Here is a 22,291-nt window from a genome sequence, read left to right as displayed (position 1 = left end):
GTGTCCAGCGTGGGACATGAAACACGAGTCGGATAGCATGTTACCACACGTTTGACACCCAACGTGAGCCACAATACGTCTGAAGTAGCATGTTACCTTAGTGCCTTCTTCGCCATAGACATCAATTCATATTTCATAAAACGTCGGAATTGATCATAATGCCGAAACATGTCCAACTGTGCAGGATTTTCCGGTGATGATGGGAAAAACTTTCAGCGATGACGGAAAATGGTAAATGTATCAACTTAACACAACGAAGTATGGAAACGACTGAATCGAAGTTATAAGAATACTGCACATTTACCGTTGGTCTCTTAACGATAGTAAAGAAACAAGAAGTCACATTTTTAATAATTATGCATTTACCCACACATCTAGCACGATATCTACTACACTCATAATCATTCTTAAAAGTGGCGTCTAGCAGATTCTATGAATGCATGACATCGTCGTAGAAACTTTTGTAGTACCTGTTCGAACAACCCCGCCGCTCTTTGAAAATGTCAAACACAGAGAGAATTCTTATCATGAAATGCTCTTGATTCTCGACGTGTCTATGGTCCAAAACACTTCTCATACCGCCCCACAGAAGAAGCTTCAGACAAAATGAATGAGTTTGTTTCGGAACAGGATCTCTCATGATGTCAACGTACATCTTACAAGGTGATCATCGGGCCTGTTAATCAAGGATTTTGATGAGCCTCAGGTATGTCGTAGAGGGGCCTATCCTCAGTGACTGACTGGCGGCCTTTCATGCGAAGGCCCCTTCCTAGTTTCTGAGATAATCGATGTTGAAGTTCTATGGGTACCTTCTGTACCTGTAACGTCAACATTACTTCCTCCAGGCGAGAGTAGCGCAGCGGCTACAGTTCACGGCTACCGTGTTGACGGTATGGGTACGAATCTTTGACATGTACATTCTTTTTTATTAATCTCATTGTTCTACATCTACATCTACATCTACATGGATACTCTGCAAATCCCATTTAAGTGTCTGGCAGAGGGTTCATTGAACCACCTTCACAATTCTCTATTATTCCAATCTCGTATAGCACGCGGAAAGAATGAACACCTATATCTATCCGTACGAGCTCTGATTTCCCTTATTTTATCGTGGTGATCGTTCCGCCCTATGTAGGTCGGTGTCAACAAAATATTTTCGCATTCGGAGGAGAAAGTTGGTGATTGGAATTTCGTGAGAAGATTCCGTCGTAACGAAAAACGCCTTTCTTTTAATGATTTCCAGCCCAAATCCTGTATTATTTCTGTGACACTCTCTCCCATATTTCGCGATAATACAAAACGTGCTGCCCTTCTTTGAACTTTTTCAATGTACTCCGTCAGTCCTATCTGTTAAGGATCCCACACCGCGCAACAGTGTTCTAAAAGCAGACGGACAAACTTACTGTAGGCAGTCTCCTTAGTAGGTCTGTTACATTTTTTAAGTGTCCTGCCAATATAACGCAGCCTTTGGTTAGCCTTCTCCACAATATTTTCTATGTGTTCTTTCCAATTTAAGTTGTTCGTAATTGTAATGTAGATTAGACTGATTTATCGTGTAACCGAAATTCAGAATATCATTTCCTATATGTCTTACCAGATACAGACGAAATTACTCATCTCTATTTCTGATCTCGTTTATATAATCAGTACTGATCACACCGGTTGCCAGTACCATCTGTCGTACAATAGATCCAATGCGGAACGAGGAGCGAAAAAATCATTTGAACAAGATTTGTCATTTCTTCACAGCACAGTGTACTATTGCTGCGTTGGAAAAGAGATCCCCTTATGTTTTCTTACGTTTGTTAGAACCATTCGTGAAATTTGGTCGGACAGTTCAAAACAGTGTTGATAAAATGACTTATAATTAACATATGTAATCCTGACCTGCAAGAAATCAGGGAAGTTCACGAAAGTGCTGTACGAAAAATTTTTAAAATGTGCCGTTCGTATGTCCGTGTGACACGAAAAATTTGTAAACCATACTGATTCGTGGGGAGGGCAGACTGATTAACACTCGGCTATCAAGTCTTTGTAGATGAAAGATAGGCATGCAGCTGTGCCAAAATAATTATCGCACTAAAACTTACTCCACTTTCCCTTCCAAGAGATGTTTATTTTTAGACCTTTGTTAAAACTTTAACGAAAAATTTAAAACGGTCCTGACTTGCTAAAGACTAACAGATCGATCGCATCAAGGGAAGAGCGCATAGAAATATTATTTAACTTTGCTTCAGTTTGGTGCACCTGCTTTCACAGGAACGATCAAACACTCGTGCTTCGCATCGAAATTGATCGAAGAAAGAACAGTGTTTTTCAGTTAAACGAACTGAGTTTTCCTGTATTGCTTTTGGAAAATCCGTGTGACTACGAGGCTGCAGCTTCCATTACATAAGTGTGTTGCTCAACGATTTTGTGTTTCAGTTGCTTCTACGACAAATACCATGTGGAACTCTCTTCTAGCACAGCAAGCGACGCAAGTGACAGCGAGTAAAACGATTCTGTAATCTATTCTGCAACTGAGGAAATACACCTTTGAAGAAAGTTTGCTCTAATGATTGATTTATTAATGAAATGAATACGGATAAAATGGCAACTTTTGAATAGTTTTACAGGTGCTATTTAACAATATTCTGTATGGTGAAAGTGAAAAAAAGGAAATGGCCAGGATTCGTAACCATACAGCCAGCGTGGTAACCCTGGATCGTAGCAGCTGCGCTACCCTCGCTTGGGTAAAGTAATGTTAACGTCGTGAGTAAAGGAGGTACGCATAGAACTTTAACATCGATTTACTCAGAAAATAAGGAGGCGCCTTCGCGCGGAAAGCTACCAGTCAGACACTCAGGATACTACAACGTACACAATACTCATCAAAACCCATGATTAACAGCTCTAATGATCTCCTACTTACTCATATTTGTCTACCCCACAAATTTAGCAACTACCTATATAGTTAACCCGGTTATTACGTTGTTCAAGGAACGATTCCTAGGTTCTCGCTTTGCTCGGGCAGTGTCATCTGACTACTCGTCTGGCCTCGTAATCCAGACCTGGCTTCCTTATTTCAATCTGGCATATTTGTCCATCTGCTTCATCCCTGAAACCAGCGTCATAGAAGCACTCTGCATATTTCGTAAGTTCAGAATTTGTCATGCTATTTAAATTGTTATTTATTTTTGGTTTCTTGCATTCCAGTTTTCAATAAGACGCAATCGTATCTCATTTCAAAGACGATTAAAATTACGAAATTCGCAATATTGTGATGTACTGTTCGGATGTTCTAGTTTAATTTGTATTAATGCATTATACAAGAATGGAGCCAAAGTATGTTTTCACAATGTTCTGAAAGTGTGGTTGAAGTGCAGAATGTGTCGACACCAATACGACGGGTATATCCGTCTTTCACAGGATCAGCTCGATCAGATCAGTTCTTGAAGACCAGTTCTGGGTACTGTCAGTTGTGGATTTATCGTAAAACGCTAGTTGGATCTGTTACGTAATGTGCTTCTATGAGTATCGAATCCCAATAAACGAACTGAAGCATAAAATTGGAATTTATAAAAAAAAAAGTAGCGTGTAGTCGTCTGTAATTATACTGCGCACCATTAAAGTTGCCGCCCGAGGAATGACAGTAAATAATGAAAATTTGCTTGTTTTGGTTCAAGAATAGGAGGGAGAATATGCGATTAAATTTGTAAGTGATTAGGAAGTATACAGAAAGCCGAATACGAGTATTGTCAGGAAGTAGCCACCTCTGACAGGAAGAATGTTTCTAACCCGACTTGGCGTCGAGTCAAAGTGAGTTAGGATGGCAGATACAGTTACATCAATCATTCCACGCTGCTTCACCTCTATGCAGGAGTTCATCAAACGTAGTGCTTAGCCTCAGGTAGTGGAGTGCTAGTCTTTCGCCTACCCATCAGCAGATATCTTTATAGGGTGACACATGCCGGCAACAATAATAGTCAAGCAACCTCTGTATTGAGACAGATCAGGAGAACACTGGAAAAATAAGTTCTTTTATTATCTTGCTGAAAGATTTCGTGGCAGACAAGTCCAAGATAGCTCACAGACATCGGCTTTAACACCTCAAAAATGTAGCTTCTGCTGCCCAAAGCTTCTGGTGATTGTGATTGTGTTGTGAACCGAACGTCATTTATGCCATCACACTGGTGCTGCATCTGCATAACGATGGTGAAAGGAATCTGTAACATTCGTTCTCCTCAGATCCTTCGCACTCGGATGCGCCCATCGCCATGCCGTACGCAGAAACGGGATTCGTGTGAAAAGAGAGGCGACGCCACTCATGTGTCCAGTATTGTTATTTGGAGTAGCACTGTCAGCGCGCCTCTCTCTGCACGAACTCACAATCGCGAACGTGATGTTGACAAACCGTCGTGCTCCAAACGTCGTTACACCATCCATGCCTTTCCGCAACCAAGTCCACTACTGTCAGTGATCCTGCATGGCAGAAGGAACAGAATGTCTATCCTCTCGGGCCGGCCGGCGTGGCCGTGCGGTTCTAGGCACTACAGTCTGGAACCGCGTGACCGCTACGGTCGCAGGTTCGAATCCTGCCTCGGGCATGGATGTGTGTGATGTCCTTAGGTTAGTTAGGTTTAAGTAGTTCTAAGTTCTAGGGGACTGATGACCACAGATGTTAAGTCCCACAGTGCTCAGAGCCATTTGAACCATTTTTTTGTCCTCTCGGGCGCTAGTCTCATGTGGCCGTTTAGATCCTTCGTGGCATTCAGTAAGTGACTCCCCTGGTAGCCGAGCGCGTCAAAGAGCTGCTTCCGGAATTTGAGGAGGTGAGTGAGCCCTGCACGAACTCCAACTCACGGATTAATGACGAGGGCTGGTGAGCTGGCCAACCTGGCGGCAGCTTTTAGGCGGTTTCCCACATCCAGTTAGATAAATACCGCGCTGGTACCCACGTATCGCGTCATATACATACCACACATATATTTAAAAACGTTCCCGCAGTGAACAAGAGATTTATTCTAGAAGTAGCAGGTCAGGTACGCAGATTCCAACCCGGCGTTGTGGTGGCGTCAGTGAGGGCAACTGGCCATCCAATGTTACTAACATTACCAAAACCCGTAGAACAACGCCGACGTATTAGAGAAACGGGAACAGGTAAAGATGAAAGAAATTGAGTAATAGAGTCCAGTACCATTCGACAGGCTACGAGTATACCGCCATTGAATTCCGACCAATGGTGGGAGACATACTTCCTTCGTAAGAAGAGGCCTTGCACGATGTTCTCACAAACAACTAACATTCAAATGCGATTTCCGAATGAAAAACCCAAAGCTTAATCTTTTCTTTTACAGGGCGTTCGGAATTTCCCGATACAAACTTCTAGAACTTGAAGAGGGGAGTGAGCACACAATATATTGAATAGGACCCTATGTCTTAAAACGTACCGTTTCCGTGCTACAGCCGTTTGAAAACATACTTGCTAGGTAGGTATGCAACAGGGCAGTCATCGTAGGGCAATGGTTACGTCGGATCGGTTGATGTCATTTGACGTCTGTGCTACCCCTGTGACCTGGTTCGAGCCTCATTCACGTTTTCGTGAATGTTCTAGTCATGTTCCTACTGAATGGCGAAGCTCACGATAGTGGAAGAGCTGCTCGTCGTCTTTATCAAAGTCGTTCTCCACAACGTCCAACACCATCGCATGCCCTTTCAGCCTCAATTGCGCAAGGGTACATTCACCGTCAACAGGTGTGACAGTGGTGCTCCAAGGTGACGCTGCACACCCGAACTGCAAGAGGCCCAACTGCATCACGTTGGAGAGAACCCGTCAACGAGTACGCGAAGAGTGGAACTGTAAAACAAGTGCTGTACTTGCTCACGCCTAATCAATTACTTGCAAAAGTGCTTGTCTTACCAAAGTGTTTGCAAATAGCTGTAGTACAGGAACCATAGGTTTCAGGACGTGGGATCAAATTCAAAGTATCTTCTACCTTGTCCCCTCTACAAGTCCTAGAAGTTTGTAACAAGAATTTCGGGACACCCGGTATACAGAATGAATATCGAGTTAATTTGTGTGACTGTACTGAAACGCTAATATTTGTGTAGTGTCCTACGCTGTCGACATCACACCGGTCAGTCAACTTCGAAAGGTTGGCATTAACTCGTGCGGCTGCCCCGCCAATCCGCGGACGGTTCGAAGACACACCAGGCTAGCGCCACCGCCGAGCCGACGTAAGAAGACGCCGCACCGACGCCAGTCCAATCTCACCGCGAAGTTCACTCAACACATTCAATGCCTACTAGTTAGCCTCACATCTCAGACGTTATTGTCTACTATGAATGGTATAAAGGACACACAACTGGACTTACTGATCTGAAGTTAAGCAAAACAAACTTAAGAACATATTATGCGGGTTTCTCCTTATTTTGCTCTCTGTGAAGCGTTCAGTGAATTCGAAAGTAAAATTCTATGTACCGACTTCACAGAAAATCCTAGGAAGTTCAGGTCTTACGTTAAATCAGTAAGTGGCTCGAAACAGCATATCCAGACACTCCGAGATCATGATGGCATTGAAACAGAGGATGACACGCGTAAAGCTGAAATACTAAACACCTTTTTCCAAAGCTGTTTCACAGAGGAAGACCGCGCTGCAGTTCCTTCTCTAAATCCTCGCACAAACGAAAAAATGGCTGACATCGAAATAAGTGTCCAAGGAATAGAAAAGCAACTGGAATCACTCAACAGAGGAAAGTCCACTGGACCTGACGGGATACCAATTCGATTCTACACAGAGTACGAGAAAGAACTTGCCCCCCTTCTAACAGTCGTGTACCGCAAATCTCTAGAGGAACGGAAGGTTCCAAATGATTGGAAAAGAGCACAGGTAGTCCCAGTTTTCAAGAAGGGTCGTCGAGCAGAAGCGCAAAACTATAGACCTATATCTCTGACGTCGATCTGTTGTAGAATTTTAGAACATGTTTTTTGCTCGCGTATCATGTCGTTTTTGGAAACTCAGAATCTACTCTGTAGGAATCAACATGGATTCCGGAAACAGCGATCGTGTGAGACCCAACTCGCTTTATTTGTTCATGAGACCCAGAAAATATTAGATACAGGTTCCCAGGTAGATGCTATTTTCCTTGACTTCCGGAAGGCGTTCGATACAGTTCCGCACTGTCGCCTGATAAACAAAGTAAGAGCCTACGGAATATCAGACCAGCTGTTTGGCTGGATTGAAGAGTTTTTAGCAAACAGAACACAGCATGTTGTTATCAATGGAGAGACGTCTACAGACGTTAAAGTAACCTCTGGCGTGCCACAGGGAGTGTTATGGGACCATTGCTTTTCACAATATATATAAATGACCTAGTAGATAGTGTCGGAAGTTCCATGCGGCGTTTCGCGGATGATGCTGTAGTATACAGAGAAGTTGCAGCATTAGAAAATTGCAGCGAAATGCAGGAAGATCTGCAGCGGATAGGCACTTGGTGCAGGGAGTGGCAACTGACCCTTAACATAGACAAATGTAATGTATTGCGAATACATAGAAAGAAGGATCCTTTATTCTATGATTGTATGATAGCGGAACAAACACTGGTAGCAGTTACTTCTGTAAAATATCTGGGAGTATGCGTGCGGAACGATTTGAAGTGGAATAATCATATAAAATTAATTGTTGGTAAGGCGGGTACCAGGTTGAGATTCATTGGAAGAGTCCTTAGAAAATGTAGTCCATCAACAAAGGAGGTGGCTTACAAAACAGTCGTTCGACCTATAATTGAGTATTGCTGATCAGTGTGGGATCCGTACCAGATCGGGTTGACGGAGGAGATAGAGAAGATCCAAAGAAGAGCGGCGCGTTTCGTCACAGGGTTATATGGTAACCGTTATAGCGTTACGGAGATGTTTAGCAAACTCAAGTGGCAGACTCTGCAAGAGAGGCGCTCTGCATCGCAGTGTAGCTTGCTCGCCAGGTTTCGAGAGGGTGCGTTTCTGGATGAGGTATCGAATATATTGCTTCCCCCTACTTGTATCTCCCGAGGAGATCACGAATGTAAAATTAGAGAGATTCGAGCGCGCACGGAGGCTTTCAGACAATCGTTCTTCCCGCGAACCATACGCGACTGGAACAGAAAAGGGGGGTAATGACAGTGGCACGTAAAGTGCCCTCCGCCACACACCGTTGGGTGGCTTGCGGAGTATAAATGTAGATGTAGATGTAGATGTAGATGTAGATACCTATTCTTCGACATCCACCCCTGGTCTGACCCAGTAATTTGCATATCCAAGCAGGTAGTGCAGTTCATGCGGATTCGACTTTCATTTGAATGGGCAGCAGTGACTTTGGGACGAACATGTCATCATGTTTTGACATTCCAATAACGGAAGCTGCAGAAACGAAAGAATAGGTAGTGAGCTCAGCCATAGCGTTTGATCGTGAGTTTTGAACTCCATGCCAATGCCTTGCAAATTTCACACTCTGTGTGCCGTCCCCAGTGGAAATGTTGCAAAAAACTCGAACGTGATATTTAAAATCAAATAAAGGGGACGAGAGATTTTATCTCGACACAAAATATTATGATGCGTGCGAATACTGACCGCTTAGGTGGTAGATAATTTTTTCCATGTGTATTATTATTATATAAAGTACTGAAGATACTGAAGAGACTGTCGATTGCAAAGAGTAGAAAGTACTCATTAATTAACAATGGACAGTTTAGTTAAAGAAGGACTGTATTCATTTGTCTTCTTTTATCTGTTCACTCTCTCTCTCTTGACTGCCGTGTGGGTAGTCGTTCACTGTAGTTGAATGTAAGCTCAATTGTAACATTAATCTGATAATTTATAAGTTTAATGTTATTGTCACTTTTATTTGTCAGAGGTGAGCCACATCTCGTGTCCGATTCCTTTAAATACTAAGATTTTGATTAATTTTCAGCGCAACAATTCAGCCACCACTGCAGCCCTACACGCCATTACGTGGAAATCGCAATTCATAAAATTCGCGGAAGCGAAGAATTCGCCCGCTAAAATTATAATAAACATTTTCTCCACAGCCGACTGACGCAGCAGCAGCAGACGTAGTTCTAAGATTTTCATTTTCAGTGCTTGGCCGAGATCCAGAGCCACGACTCGGACTACAACTAACTGTTAAAAAGTGGTAAGAAATAATTCTCTTGCTCGTGTGTGGACAATTGCAAATAATAATCAAAGATCTCATGCTCGAGAAGAAATATTTAGCCGAGCCAAAAATACCAAAAGATCATTTCAGTTCGTAACTTAAATGTAACGGATTTCAAGATTAGTTCCTGAACAGTAAGTTTGCTCGGATTAATCTTTATTAACCAACCAATGTTAATAAAGTAATTTAAATTCAAAACTCAACCATTTTAAACAGCCCACCACGTCACACAATTAATAAATTATTTCACATATATTTTTAATTGTTAGGCGAGATCTGTTATCGTTCGTTTGTTGTCCCGAAGGCTATTGAGTAGTTTGTTTTCCGGAATTTTGCAAGATCAGGGCACCTTAGATGAGTTGAAGCCCGTACAGAACAGAAGTCATCGCCACGCACACGGAATGATCTTGAGCGTGCGCATTCTTCGTGGCAAAGTACCCATTGCGGTGTCTGTCATACAGATAGAAGTTACGGAACAGAATAGCGTTTTAAACACACTATGGGGTCAAAAGTATCCATACACCCTCAAAAACATACTTTTTCATATTAGGTGCATTGTACTGCCACCTACTTCCAGGTCCTCCATATCAGCGATCTCAGTAGTCATTATACATCGTGAGAGAGCAGAATGGGGCGCACCGCGGAACTCACGGGCTTCGAACGTGGTCAGGTGATTTGATATCACATGTATCATTCGCCTGAACGCGAGATTTCCACACTCCTAAACATCCTTATGTCCACTGTTTCCGACGTGATAATGAAGTGGAAACGTGAAGGAACACGTACAGCACAAAAGCATACAGGTTGATCTCGTTTGTTGACTGACAGAGACCGCCGACGGTTGAAGAGGGTCGTAGTGTGTAACAGACAGACGTCTATCCACACCATAACACAGACATTCCAAACTGCATCAGGATACACTGCAAGTACTATGATAGTTAGGCGAGAGGTGAGAAAACTTGGATTTCATGGTCGAGCGGCTGCTCATAAGCCACACATCACGCCGGTAAATGCCAAATGACGCATCGCTTGGTATAATGAGCGTAAACATTGGACGATTGAACAGTGGAAAAAACCTTGTGTGGAGTGTCGAATCACGGTACAAAATGTGGCGATCCAATGGCAGGGTGTGGGTATGGCGAATGCCCGATGATCTCATCTGCCAGCGTGTGTAGTGCCAACAGTAAAATTCCGAGGCGGTGGTGTTATGGTGTGGTTGTGTTTTTCGTGGAGAGGGCTTGCACCCCTTGTTGTCTTGCGTGGCAGTATCACAGCACAGGCCTACATTGATGTTTTAAGCACCTTCTTCCTTCCCACAGTTGAAGAGCAATTCGGGAATATCGATTGCATCTTTCAACACGATCGAGAACTTGTTCATAATGCACGGCCTATGGCGGAGTGGTTACACGACAATAACATCCCTGTAATGGACTCACCTGCACAGAGTCCTGACCTGAATCCTATAGTACACCTTTGGGATGTTTTGGAACGCCGATTTCGTGCCAGGCCTCATCGACCGACATCGATACCTCTACTCAGTGCAGCGCTCCGTGAAGAATGGGTTACCATTCCCCATGAAACCTCCCAGCACCTGATTGAAAGTATGCCCGCGAGAGTGGAAGCTGTCATCAAGGCTAAGGGTGGGCCAACACCGTATTGAATTCTAGCATTACCGATGGAGGGCGCCACGAACTTGTAAGTTATTTTCATCCAGGTGTGGCGCGGGTGATCACTTTGTGCGCGATTGTTCGATTAGGTCTTTTCGGGCAGGGCCCCTGCACACTGCGCTGTTAGGGATCTTTGTCTTCCGGTTTGAGGTATTCGCACTATCGAAGAACCTATCTGCGACCTTTCAGACTCGGTGAGTTTTGTTTCGTTGCTGGATTATAGTTGATATTTGGAATTTAGCAATTTGTGCAACATCCCTCCCTTGCGAGACGCCGTGTTATGAGTGGGCAGAAGTTTTCTCTTGAGCGGGAGGTGCAAGGGAGATCGTCTATTTCTTCGTAGCCTATTAAGTTAATTGTGGTTAAAAACTTGCTTGTTACCCTGCTTCTTTGCTGCGATTTTATTCAACAAACAGGCTTGGTGCTCGAGTTTAGTAGTAACACCTTCTTCTTTGAGTTTTGTCCTTTGGAGAGGATAATCCTCTGTTCTTGACGTACCACTAACAATGTTAATTCTCTTGAAATAGGGTATTTCGAGTTTGAGTTTGGTTTCCTTAGTGGAAATGGGGCCAAGCGGTTATTGGGCATTTAAGGCACTTCCGTGATGTTCTTAATCAGTTGGGATTAACGCACATGATTCAATAAAAATTCGTTTGGTTGATGATATTTCTATACATCAAGCCCCATATCTATCGTCCCCTCAGAAAATGAGGATAGTGCAACAAAAGATTAATGGCATGATTCGAGATGGGGTCATCGGGCCTCAACTTGATCATACGGTTTTCTTACATTTTTAATGCCAAAAGGCAAGGCAAGGATTACCTCCCAGTGATCGATTACACAGCAGTTACCAAAAGAGTCATTCTGGAATCGGTGCCGCTCCCTGGCCTTCACAATTGTTTCACTTGGTTTACTGGCGCTCTTTATTTTACGGTGCTTGATCTTAATAAAGCTTCTTATTACATAGCTTTGACCGATGATTCCAAGCATGTTACTGCATTTTGTACCGATTGGCACCTCTATGAGTTTAGTTGGGTGCCTTTTGTGTTCTCTACCGGTGCAGCCGTACTCTCCAGACTTTTAGATCATGTCCTGGGCGATCTAAAATTTAGCTTCGTCCACAACTTCCTGTACGGTGCTGTGATGTAAAGCCGTTCTTTTGATGACCAATTGTGGCGCCTTGATTAGGTATTACTCAGGCTTCGAGCGGCCAAATTGTCGGATAAGGCGTCAAAGATTACCTTGGCTAGGGAGCAAATTTCCTTCTTATGGAAGCTGTTGTCAGGTGATGGAATTAGGATCGACCAGGAACACAACTCCGTTTTAAGTATATTTCCTCTCCCAATGAATAGAAAGGTGGTGGCCAGGTCCATTGGCACAGCCAATTTTTTCAGGAAGTTCGTTCCCAGTTTTGTCCAACTTAACGCTCCCCTAAATAGTCTCCGCCAAAAGAGGAAGACCTTTGTCCGCGGGAAAGCCAACAGGCTGCTTTCGAGGATGTTAAGAGTGCCGTTCAAAATTCTCCTATGCTAGCCAATCCCGACTTTGACTGAAGGTTTATTGTCCAGAACGATGCGTCTAAAGCTGGCTTCACGGCTGTGCTCCTTCAGGGGGACTGTGGGAAGAGGAGCCTACTTGCTTACGGTCTGAGGAAGTTAATAGTTGCCAAACTCAAATAATCCATCTATGTGTGTGAGGCCTTGGCTGTCCTGTTCGTCCTCGAGATGCTTAGATTCTAATTCGAGTACAGAGAATTCGATCTAGAGACGGATAACAAAGCCTTGAGCTGGGTTTTGGCGAGGTCTAGAAAGACAGGTAGAATTGTTGTATGGGCGGATCGTATAACTGCCTTCCATTTCCGGGTTCATCATATTTAGGGCTCTGATAACTAAGTCACCGATGCTCTTAGTTATATGTTTCACGAAGGTATTGAGGAAGACGAAGAGTTTTCGTTACCGCCAGAGGTTTCTTTTTGTAGTATTTTGGCTGAGGTACCTGAGCTTTTCGGCGATTCAAGCGCCATCAGGACTTTGATTGAGCGCCTTTTAGGAAGCGGCTCTTGGTGGGAAGTAAGTGCCAGGTTATTTGTTAAGGAAGGGCATAGTTTGTGAGGAGGTCGGCAAAACGGCTGACGCAAAGATTTGCTCGTTCATTCGGTGTTCCGTTACTTTTATGATTCATTGCTGGAAGGTCATTTAGATGCAACAGCTGTGATGTGGCCTCATTGTATAAGGATATCCGTCGATTATTCGGTGAGTGCAACTAGTGCACGATAGGTAAACGCAGTCTTAGCTCACGCAAGGGGCTTTTGCAATCCGAGCGGGAGCAGCATCCTGTGGACAAATTGTCACTTCCCCTGTACCAAGGGAGTGGGGAGGGGGGGGGGGGGGGAGGCAATCGTTACATATTGGTTGTGGTCGATGCCTTATCCCTATTCGTTTGGCTTCTCCATAGTAGGGGTTTTACCACTTCCGTTACCGTCCATCATCTGTCTACGATCTTCTTCCTGTTTGGGCCACCTACGGCTCTAGTCAATAATAACACTCTCGGCTTTACGTCCAAGGAGTTTAAGCTCTTCTGTTTTGGTAACGCCGCTAAGTACATCACCACCATCCCCTATTACTCTTAACCATCCTTCACCGAAAGAATGAACAGGAACTTGAAGGCCGCGCTTACTATTCACCACGCCAAGTCTCAGACGAAGAGGGACGGCTCTCTTCCTTGGATTAATTTTGCTTTCAACTCCGATCAGCATGACGCTTCCAGGGCTGTGCCTGCTGATCTTATGTTTGCCTATCCTCTTAATTCTCCTTTAGCAAATTCATGGAACATTAATGATCTTATGCCTGACAACATCGCTCCCATACATTAGATAGAACTGGAATAGGGGCACAAGGAAGATAAAGTTAGCTTATCGACGACAGAGGCGTTACAATCGAGGGAGTCAACCTTTTCAAGCTAAGGTAGGGGATAATGTGCTTGTCCGTAATTTTAATGTCGGTGGAGGAAGGGAAGGCGGTATTTCAAAAACAAAACACGCACCGCGATTTATAGGGCCTTGTTCAATTATGAGGGTACTGAATCCAATTAACCTGTTGCTTCGTAATCCCGCTACCGGTAGGACTCCCAGTGTCCACGTTAGCCAAGTTAAGCAGGCGAGATAATGTTCCTCGCCTCTACTTAGAAAATGGGGGGAGGGGGACTTCCGGTTTGAGTGGGGGAGGTTGAGCCATGCTGGCTCGTATCGATATCTGCTTCGCGGCCTACTGGCGTGAATTCACCATTCTGGAGCGCCGCGAGGTGACGCGACTGCACGGCGTTGTGGGTTTTGCAGTGACCTTTAAATCCAGTAAAAGACCGGTTCTCCGGGGAGAGGGAGAGACGGCTTGTATTGCCTTGTACGCTGGAGCCGGTAAGCTGGAAGATTGATCTATGGGGAATCTAGAAAGCTCGGTTATTTGGAAAGGTGTTTTTCTAGTACAACCCACTCCTGCACTAAGTGGATCACCCCACGGTATACCTGGCGGTGTACGCTGAATTAACTTGGATGCGGTGCGCCTCCAGCTGTAGTCTACATATTGCTCATAGATTTGGCGAGACGCTCAATCGGATGACGCGAGTGGGCTGTCTCTGCTTTTCCCTTGCGTCGTACTGTTCTCCGGCATTATATTAATCCTAATGTGAGTTTCAGTACAGCCATAAGGTTTCACATTTGTAGTTATTCCCCTATTAAAGTATTTGTCATTCTAAGCAAATAATTTGTAAAAGCTCCTCTGCAACTCGTAATCAGCGTCCTACATAGTGACCTCGCGTGTGTTTAAGGTTATTGTACTGAGCTAAAGGTTTCCGGGCACGTCATTGCCTTTAATATTCTCGCCTCCCGGAGTGATAGTGTCATACGAGATTGTGCCCAATCGCGCTTAATCCTCGTTATTCATTCCATGTATGTTCAAGTTTTAGTTACGTTTTAGACGCTTGGCCTGGACAGATCCTCAAGCTGTTTATTGAGGCCGTTAATAAAGAGAAATTGGCCAATTGCTCGACATTGCGTTGTCTGACTCTGAGGTAAGGTCTTATTTAGCTTCTCTTATGTGACTGCATCCGTCTCTGGCCTTACGTTCATGCCTCAAAACCCAAACATTTTCGAGGTACTATTTTACCTTTCTCGATATCTCTCAGGGCAAGTAATTGTAACTATTTTCAATTTAACTGGTGTTGCAAATTGTATTAAATTTGGTTTGTCTCTTTTTAGAGTTTTTACTGTATCAATTTGTTTAATACATAATTTAATGGATACTCGAATTCTAGCTTTGTGGTCAGCATGTTGATTCAGTCTGTATTTAAAAATTTGTCATTTAATAAAATCTAATTGGAGGGTCTTAGGTGTCTATTTATCTTGCGCTTCTTTTGGTGAAGCGTCTATTTATCTTGTGCTTCCTTTGGTGAAGAACTGTTGTATCTGTATTATTGTTTGATTTGGACCTGTCTGCCGCGCGGGGTAGCCGCGCTGTCTGGGGCGTCCTGTCACGGTTCGCGCGGCTGCCACCGTCGGAGGGCATGGGTGTGTGTGTTGTCCTTCGTGTACGTTAGTTTAAGTTAGATTAAGTAGTGTGTAAGTTTAGGGACCGATGGCCTCAGCAGTTTGGTCCCATAAGATATTACCACTAATTTCCAAAGTTTTTGTCTGTCTTGCTAAGGTGATTTCTTCGCTGGGCTGTTTCCTATCTGGCAGCGCCTCTCGCCTTGATTTCAGGGCCTGGGGGACCCAGTACTGGATTGGCTGTCTATTGCTGAGTGCATCTGTTCGGCGCGGATCGACTGCGGCATGCCATTTGTGGGGCAGCGCGCCGAGAAAGACTGCAATCGCACATATAGCATCAAATTTTTAAAAAAAATTTGACCCTCAATTCTCTGACACGACCCCACCTATCAAAAACCCAAGGTCATATTATGTTCCCCGATGCGACATTTGTCCCACTAACTTTTCAGCAACTATCATACTTTCGGAGTTATTCTAGGTGGCAACAGTTAGTGACTCACCGTGTATATTCATTTCTTCAATTATTTTCTAATTTCGAAATCTGGCGGCTCCTATGCATCCCTTTTTAATGCTCTTACAAATCTCTTCTTTGTTGCCTGTATTCGACTTTCCTTCCATAACATTTAGCCACTTGTGTCAGAGTACCTCACGTACTCAGATTCTGTGTAACCCCTTGACCGTTAACACTGGTGCATTCCTGTGATATTAAGGACTTACTACCCTTCACTCAAACATTTGTTACACAATTGCATTTTGCTAAATAATTCATTCTCTTACAAGAGACCTTTCTTAAATATTGTTGCACTGAAATTGTTTCGGGGTCCACTGTTAACTTGGGATTGCTTTAAATACAATTGTAAGTTTTTTTACCTGTTTAATTTTGTTAAATTCACAAGTTATTCAGCATCTAATATTTGTACAGCGCGTTATATGTCAATTCTGTAGTTCTTCTAATTGTCATTCAGCACTGCCTCAAGTAAGAATTTTAGTTGTTTGATGATCCCTTTAAAGAGAATTGGATTGTGAAGCATAATATTAGAACTTGTAATGTTCTTAACTATTTTACAATTGGTCGAATTCTTTGGGGCAAGTTATCCTTTTTTCAACTGTGATTATCTTCTTTTTAAAAAATCAAATTGTGAGAAATGATGAGTGTTGTCATACCCAGTGCTTAGCCTTCCACGAGGAGTTTCAGTGGTTGTTCCACGCCCGCGGATTTCATGAGCGTAACAACGAGACTCTCCAGCCTCGTTCGAGGTCATTTAGAAGCGTGTAGTACACCATTCGTAACTGGAACAAGTGCTGACCTGTGTCCGGCAGGTAGAACGGCCGACAGCGGCACAGCGTGGCGATGGACCTGATGCGGCAGCTGACGAGGCAGTCGCTCTGCGAGTAGTCCATGCCCAGGCGCTCCTGCAGCTCGTCCTCGAAGAGGCAGCGGCGCTTCTGAGGGCTGAAGGAGCGCACCTCGCTCGTGGCGGCCACGGTCTGCGCCGACAGCCGGATGAAGAACTCACGGCGCGGTCCCAGGAGCTTCTCCATCAGGCCGCCGCTCGACGCGTCCGCGAAGTCGCCGGGCTTGAACAGCAGCAGCTGCCGCCCCGCCCCCACCACCTGCTGTCAGTCTTCCTCGGTCCAAGACATGAAATGTATTCGTAGGCGTAAGCACAGAATAGCACAGGCCAGGCCAACATCTGCATTTCCGGAGCGCGCTAGCGTAGTCGTGTCTAACCAGTGTTCCGGCTTCCCACACCACTGTGCTATTCCCAGCAGGTGTGTGAGTGAGACGAATATTTGCTGATAGCTATACACTCGGAAAACTTAGGAAGACGTGTTCCCAACATAATGCAGCTATTTCTAAGAGACGACTATTGCAGCTTCCTTTTATAAGCAGGCGTTTGTCATGTGTGTCTATTTTCAAATTTTTATTTTCCTGCCAAAGCAATTACTTTTCTTACTCGATTAAATAAATATGTTAGATAGTGCTAATATGGTGAGCAGAACAACAGAAAGCATTATACAGGGTGTTACAAAAAGGTACGGCCGAACTTTCAGGAAACATTCCTCACACACAAATAAAGAAAAGATGTTATGTGGACATGTGTCCGGAAACGCTTAATTTCCATGTCAGAGCTCATTTTAGTTTCGTCAGTATGTACTGTACTTCCTCGATTCACCGACAGTTGGCCCAATTGAAGGAAGGTAATGTTGACTTCGGTGCTTGTGTTGACATGCGACTCATTGCTCTACAGTATTAGCATCAAGCACATCAGTACGTAACATCAACAGGTTAGTGTTCATCACGAACGTGGTTTTGCAGTCAGTGCAATCTTTACAAATGCGGTGTTGGCAGATGCCCATTTGATGTATGGATTAGCACGGGGCGATAGCCGTGGCGCGGTACGTTTGTATCGAGACAGATTTCCAGAACGAAGGTGTCCCGACAGGAAGACGTTCGAAGCAATTGATCGGCGTCTTAGGGAACACGGAACATTCCAGCCTATGACTCGCGACTGGGGACGACCTAGAACGACGAGGACACCTGCAATGGAGGAGGCAATTCTTCGTGCAGTTGACGATAACCGTAATGTCGGCGTCAGAGAAGTTGCTGCTGTACAAGGTAACGTTGACCACGTCACTGTATGGAGAGTGCTACGGGAGAACCAGTTGTTTCCGTACCATGTACAGCGTGTGCAGGCACTATCAGCAGCTTATTGGCCTCCACGGGTACACAATGTGTCAATCCTCATTTCAGTGCAAATGTTCTGTTGCTGTGTGTTTGCATTCCATGATTAATGTGATGTGAAGAGAAGTAATGAAATGAGCTCTAACATGGAAAGTAAGCGTTTCCGGACACATGTCCACATAACATATTTTCTTTCTTTGTGTGTCAGGAATGTTTCCTGAAAGTTTGGCCGTACCTTTTGCGACACCCTGTATACAGGCATTTAACATTACGATGTGATGTTTATAAACTTGTAGATATTTCTATTTCAGAACATGTAATAATTCGGGAACTATGATTCATGATAAATCAAACATGTGAAGTTACCAGATTATAATATGTTTAACGCGATGCTCGTGGGACTCTGTCAGTTCCGTAACAGAAGAAAAAATGTTCACACACAATTGAACCAAGCCCGCCAGAGTGTCCGGGCGGTGCTAGGCGCTACAGTCTGGAACCGCGCGACCGCTACGGTCGCAGGTTCGAATCCTGCCTCGGGAATTGATGTGTGTGATGTGCTTAGGTTAGTTAGGTTTAAGTAGTTCTAAGTTCTAGGGGACTGAGGACCTCAGAAGTTAAGTCCCATAGTGCTCAGAGCCAATTGAACCAAGAACGAGAATAATTTTACGGGATTGTCTGCGCAGTCGAGGATATTGTTTTTGGGGTAATATTTTATAAAAGTCTTATAAATTCTTGGAGTGGACAAACAGGTCGTTGAGCTGGGTGCTCCCCTTGTCAGCTTAAGTCGGAAGTCATGAAGTACACTAACAGCAAAAGGCGAAAGTGGTTTGACAAATAAATCGATATCTTCAGTCGTGCATGTCCACAGATGACAGCCTTGAGTTATGGAAAGTGTTTCATGTCATAAACTTGGAGATGCTTTTCCCATGGGAATGGGCCGAGTGCAGCACATACTCCAACAGTGAGATACAAAAACGGGGCTCTACATCTAAACAACTCGGCAAATTCGGCAGACTAGCCGGGACTCAGACGACAAAAAAGAAGATGAATGATACGAGAGCCGTGTTCAATGTGACTGGAAAAGAACTGGACGCTGCCACAATCGCAGTCCTCAGAAAAGGACTGAATTTCGCCCCCGTCCCCAGAACGATCCCGAAACGAGGCATTATCAGCGGCGTGGAAGAAGCAGTACGAGGGCTTCCAAAGGAGGAAGCGGAGGAAGTCAGACGGGAAACTTGCAGAATAATTTAGACATTTCGATTACCTAAAAACAACATATCTGCGGAAGAACGAGCAGCTCTCCGGTCCCTTAGAGATGACCCTGATATGACGGTCCTACCAGCGGACAAAAGGATCGCTACAGTGCTATTAAGTACTGCCGAGTACCGGCAGAAAATAAACCTGCTGCTACAAGACGAGGCCTACAAGAGGCTGAAGAAGGATCCAACCCCGGCGATGAGTAGAAAGACGATAGCCCTACTGAAGAAATCTGACTTACCTGAACCAATGAAGAAGCGGCTGTACCCCAGAGCGCCAGCGATACCACGCCTTTATAGACTCCCCAAGATCCATAAGGAAGGGGTACCTCTGAGACCGATTGTGGACTCCATCAACTCTCACAGTTACGGACTTGCTAAATACCTAGCGACACTGCTCAAACCCCTTGTGGGACACTGCAGCCACCATGTCAGAAACTCAGCCGAATTCGTAAAAATACTCAGGGACATGCGACTAGAAAGGGAGGACCTACACGTGAGCTTCGACGTGACGTCGCTTTTCACGAAAGTACCCCTTCAAGACTCCTTGGCACTTTTAGCCCAGTACTATGAACCACAAACAGTCGAACATACACTAACAACCACCTACTTTCAGTGCAACGGGGAATTCTTCGAGCAGATCGACGGTGTGCCCATGTGCTCCCCATTGACTCCTGCGATTGCAAACCTCTGTATGGAACATTTCGAGGAGATGGCCCTTCAAACTGCCAGACAGAAACCAAAGCACGTCTTCTGCTATGTCGACGACACTTTTGTCGTGTGGGGACATGGCAAACAGGCGCTAGATGAGTTTCTGGAACACTTCAACAGCATCCATCCGAACATAAAATTTACAATGGAAATGGAGGAAAATGGATGCCTCCCCTCCCTTGATATTTTAATTAAGAGGAAGGCAGATGGTACACTAGGCCATGCAGTACACAGGAAGAAGACACACACAGACCTATACCATCATGCAACAACTGCCACCATCCAGCACAAGCCGGCCGAAGTGGCCGAGCGGTTCTAGGCGCTACAGTTTGGAACCGCGCGACCGCTACGGTCGCAGGTTCGAATCCTGCCTCGGGCATGGATGTGTGTGTTGTCCTTAGGTTAGTTAAGTTTAAATAGTTCTAAGTTCTAGGGGACTGATGACCTCAGCAGTTAAGTCCCATAGTGCTCAGAGCCATTTGAGCCATCCAGCACAAAGACAAACAGTACTGACCACCCTGGTACATACGGCTCGCGCCGTCTGCGACAAAGACAGCCTACCATTCGAGCTGAAACACCTGAGGGAAGTTCAAATGGTTCAAATGGCTCTGAGCACTATGCGACTTAACTTCTGAGGTCATCAGTCGCTTAGAACTGAGAACTAATTAAACCTAACTAACCTAAGGACATCACACACATCCATGCCCAAGGCAAGATTCGAACCTGCGACCGTAGCGGTCGCTCGGTTCCAGACTGTAGCGCCTAGAACCGCACGGCCACTCCGGCCGGCACCTGAGGGAAGTCTTCCAACAAAATGGATACAGTGAAACGCAGATCAACAGCGCGCTTAAAAGGAAGAAGGAAGCAGTGAGAACCCTAGAAGAAGATGATGAAGAAGAAGAGGACAAACGACTCGTGTTCCTTCCGTACGTGGCTCCGCTCTCCGCCAAAACTGCACGACTTCTGGGCAAATGCAGTATTAAAACCGTTTTCTGGCCACCACCGAAGACGAGGGAGCTCCTAGGTTCTGCCAAAGACGCGCTGAACGTTAACACGCCAGGAGTATACAGCATACCATGAGAACGCGGAAAACAATACATTGGGCAAACACAGCGCTGTATATCTAAACTCTGATAAGAACATATCAGATGTGTGCGACTAGATCACACAGAAAAATCAGCCATTGCAGAACACAGCATAAATGAACACACCAACTTCGAAGACACGAAAGTACTGTGCCGAGCATCTGGCTTCTGGGGAAGCGTTATCAGAGAATAGATAGAAATAAGGATTCACGACAATCTGGTCAACAGAGATGAGAGATACCAACTCAGCGCAGCATGGAACCCTGCGATAGCGACAATCCGTCGGAAGCACGCCCGTCAACGTCCTCCGCCGCGGACGCAGACAGAAGGCTTACACCGAGAACCGAACGCGGCCGCCGGGGGCAACAGCCATCCCCACCACCGCGCGCACGCCGCTGGCCCACCGCAGCCACCCGAGGTCTAGTGGAGGGGGGTGACCGCATATATAAATAGCCCGCTCTCCGTGAATCTCGACCCTTCGCCAGAAGATGGGTAGTATGACACTTCCCGAAACGTCGCGAGATATCAACGCCACCACCCGGCTGGAGACCCGGGAACCTTCATCAATGATTCTTCCTCGTGCCACCATTGAATGGAAAAGGAATAGAGTCCAATGTATTGTACAAAAAGGTTGATCCTGTGAGAATCTACCAAAACCTCGAACATTCCATGCAGTTGTCCCTCCTGGAGGAGCCGGCTGTTCTGACCACGGCACTGCGACACGTGGTGCGTGTAGGGCACAAGTGTGGGCGTAAAGTCACCTTCTCGGCCATGGAGGCTGTTGATAGAATACAGTTGAAGACTATGAATCTCCCCACTGACTTCGGCGCCCTGCGTGACCTTCTGAAGAAGGTTTTTGAAAGACGAAATGAAACATTCGATCTAAATGAAATTTACAATCAGTCTGTCCTATGCAACAGAAAAATAGCTTGCGATTGGAGAAAGACCTTTCCGGAATCATATGTCCATACATATTTCCCATGACAACAGCGATTCAGATAGCACAGTTAAATGTACATAATAGTAGGCTGGTCATGCAGGAGCTTCGGAGGGGGTGGAGGAGATGAGCCTTGAAGTGCCCTGTCTGGGAGAGCCATACTCTCTTGCAGGGAATATACCATTTTCCGCTGTAAACTGGATAGTAGTAAGCTCTGGGGATGACCCGAAGGCCACCAT

General features: G+C 45.0%; 1 protein-coding gene across 1 annotated transcript in view; it reads right to left on the bottom strand.

The window, feature by feature from the left end:
• Nucleotides 1-22,291, bottom strand: part of LOC126481786 (sodium channel protein Nach-like) — a 130,537-nt gene that overhangs the window by 48,555 nt on the left and 59,691 nt on the right. Inside the window, exon 5 of the mRNA XM_050105777.1 lies at nt 16,685-16,970. Within this exon, the coding sequence (XP_049961734.1) occupies nt 16,685-16,970 (286 nt within the window). The remainder of the gene's footprint in view (nt 1-16,684; nt 16,971-22,291) is intronic.

This window comes from Schistocerca serialis, chromosome 1 (genome assembly GCF_023864345.2).
Source record: "Schistocerca serialis cubense isolate TAMUIC-IGC-003099 chromosome 1, iqSchSeri2.2, whole genome shotgun sequence".
In the NCBI taxonomy this organism is placed as follows: Eukaryota; Metazoa; Arthropoda; class Insecta; order Orthoptera; family Acrididae; genus Schistocerca; species Schistocerca serialis.
This window is presented reverse-complemented; position numbering and strand designations above follow the sequence as displayed.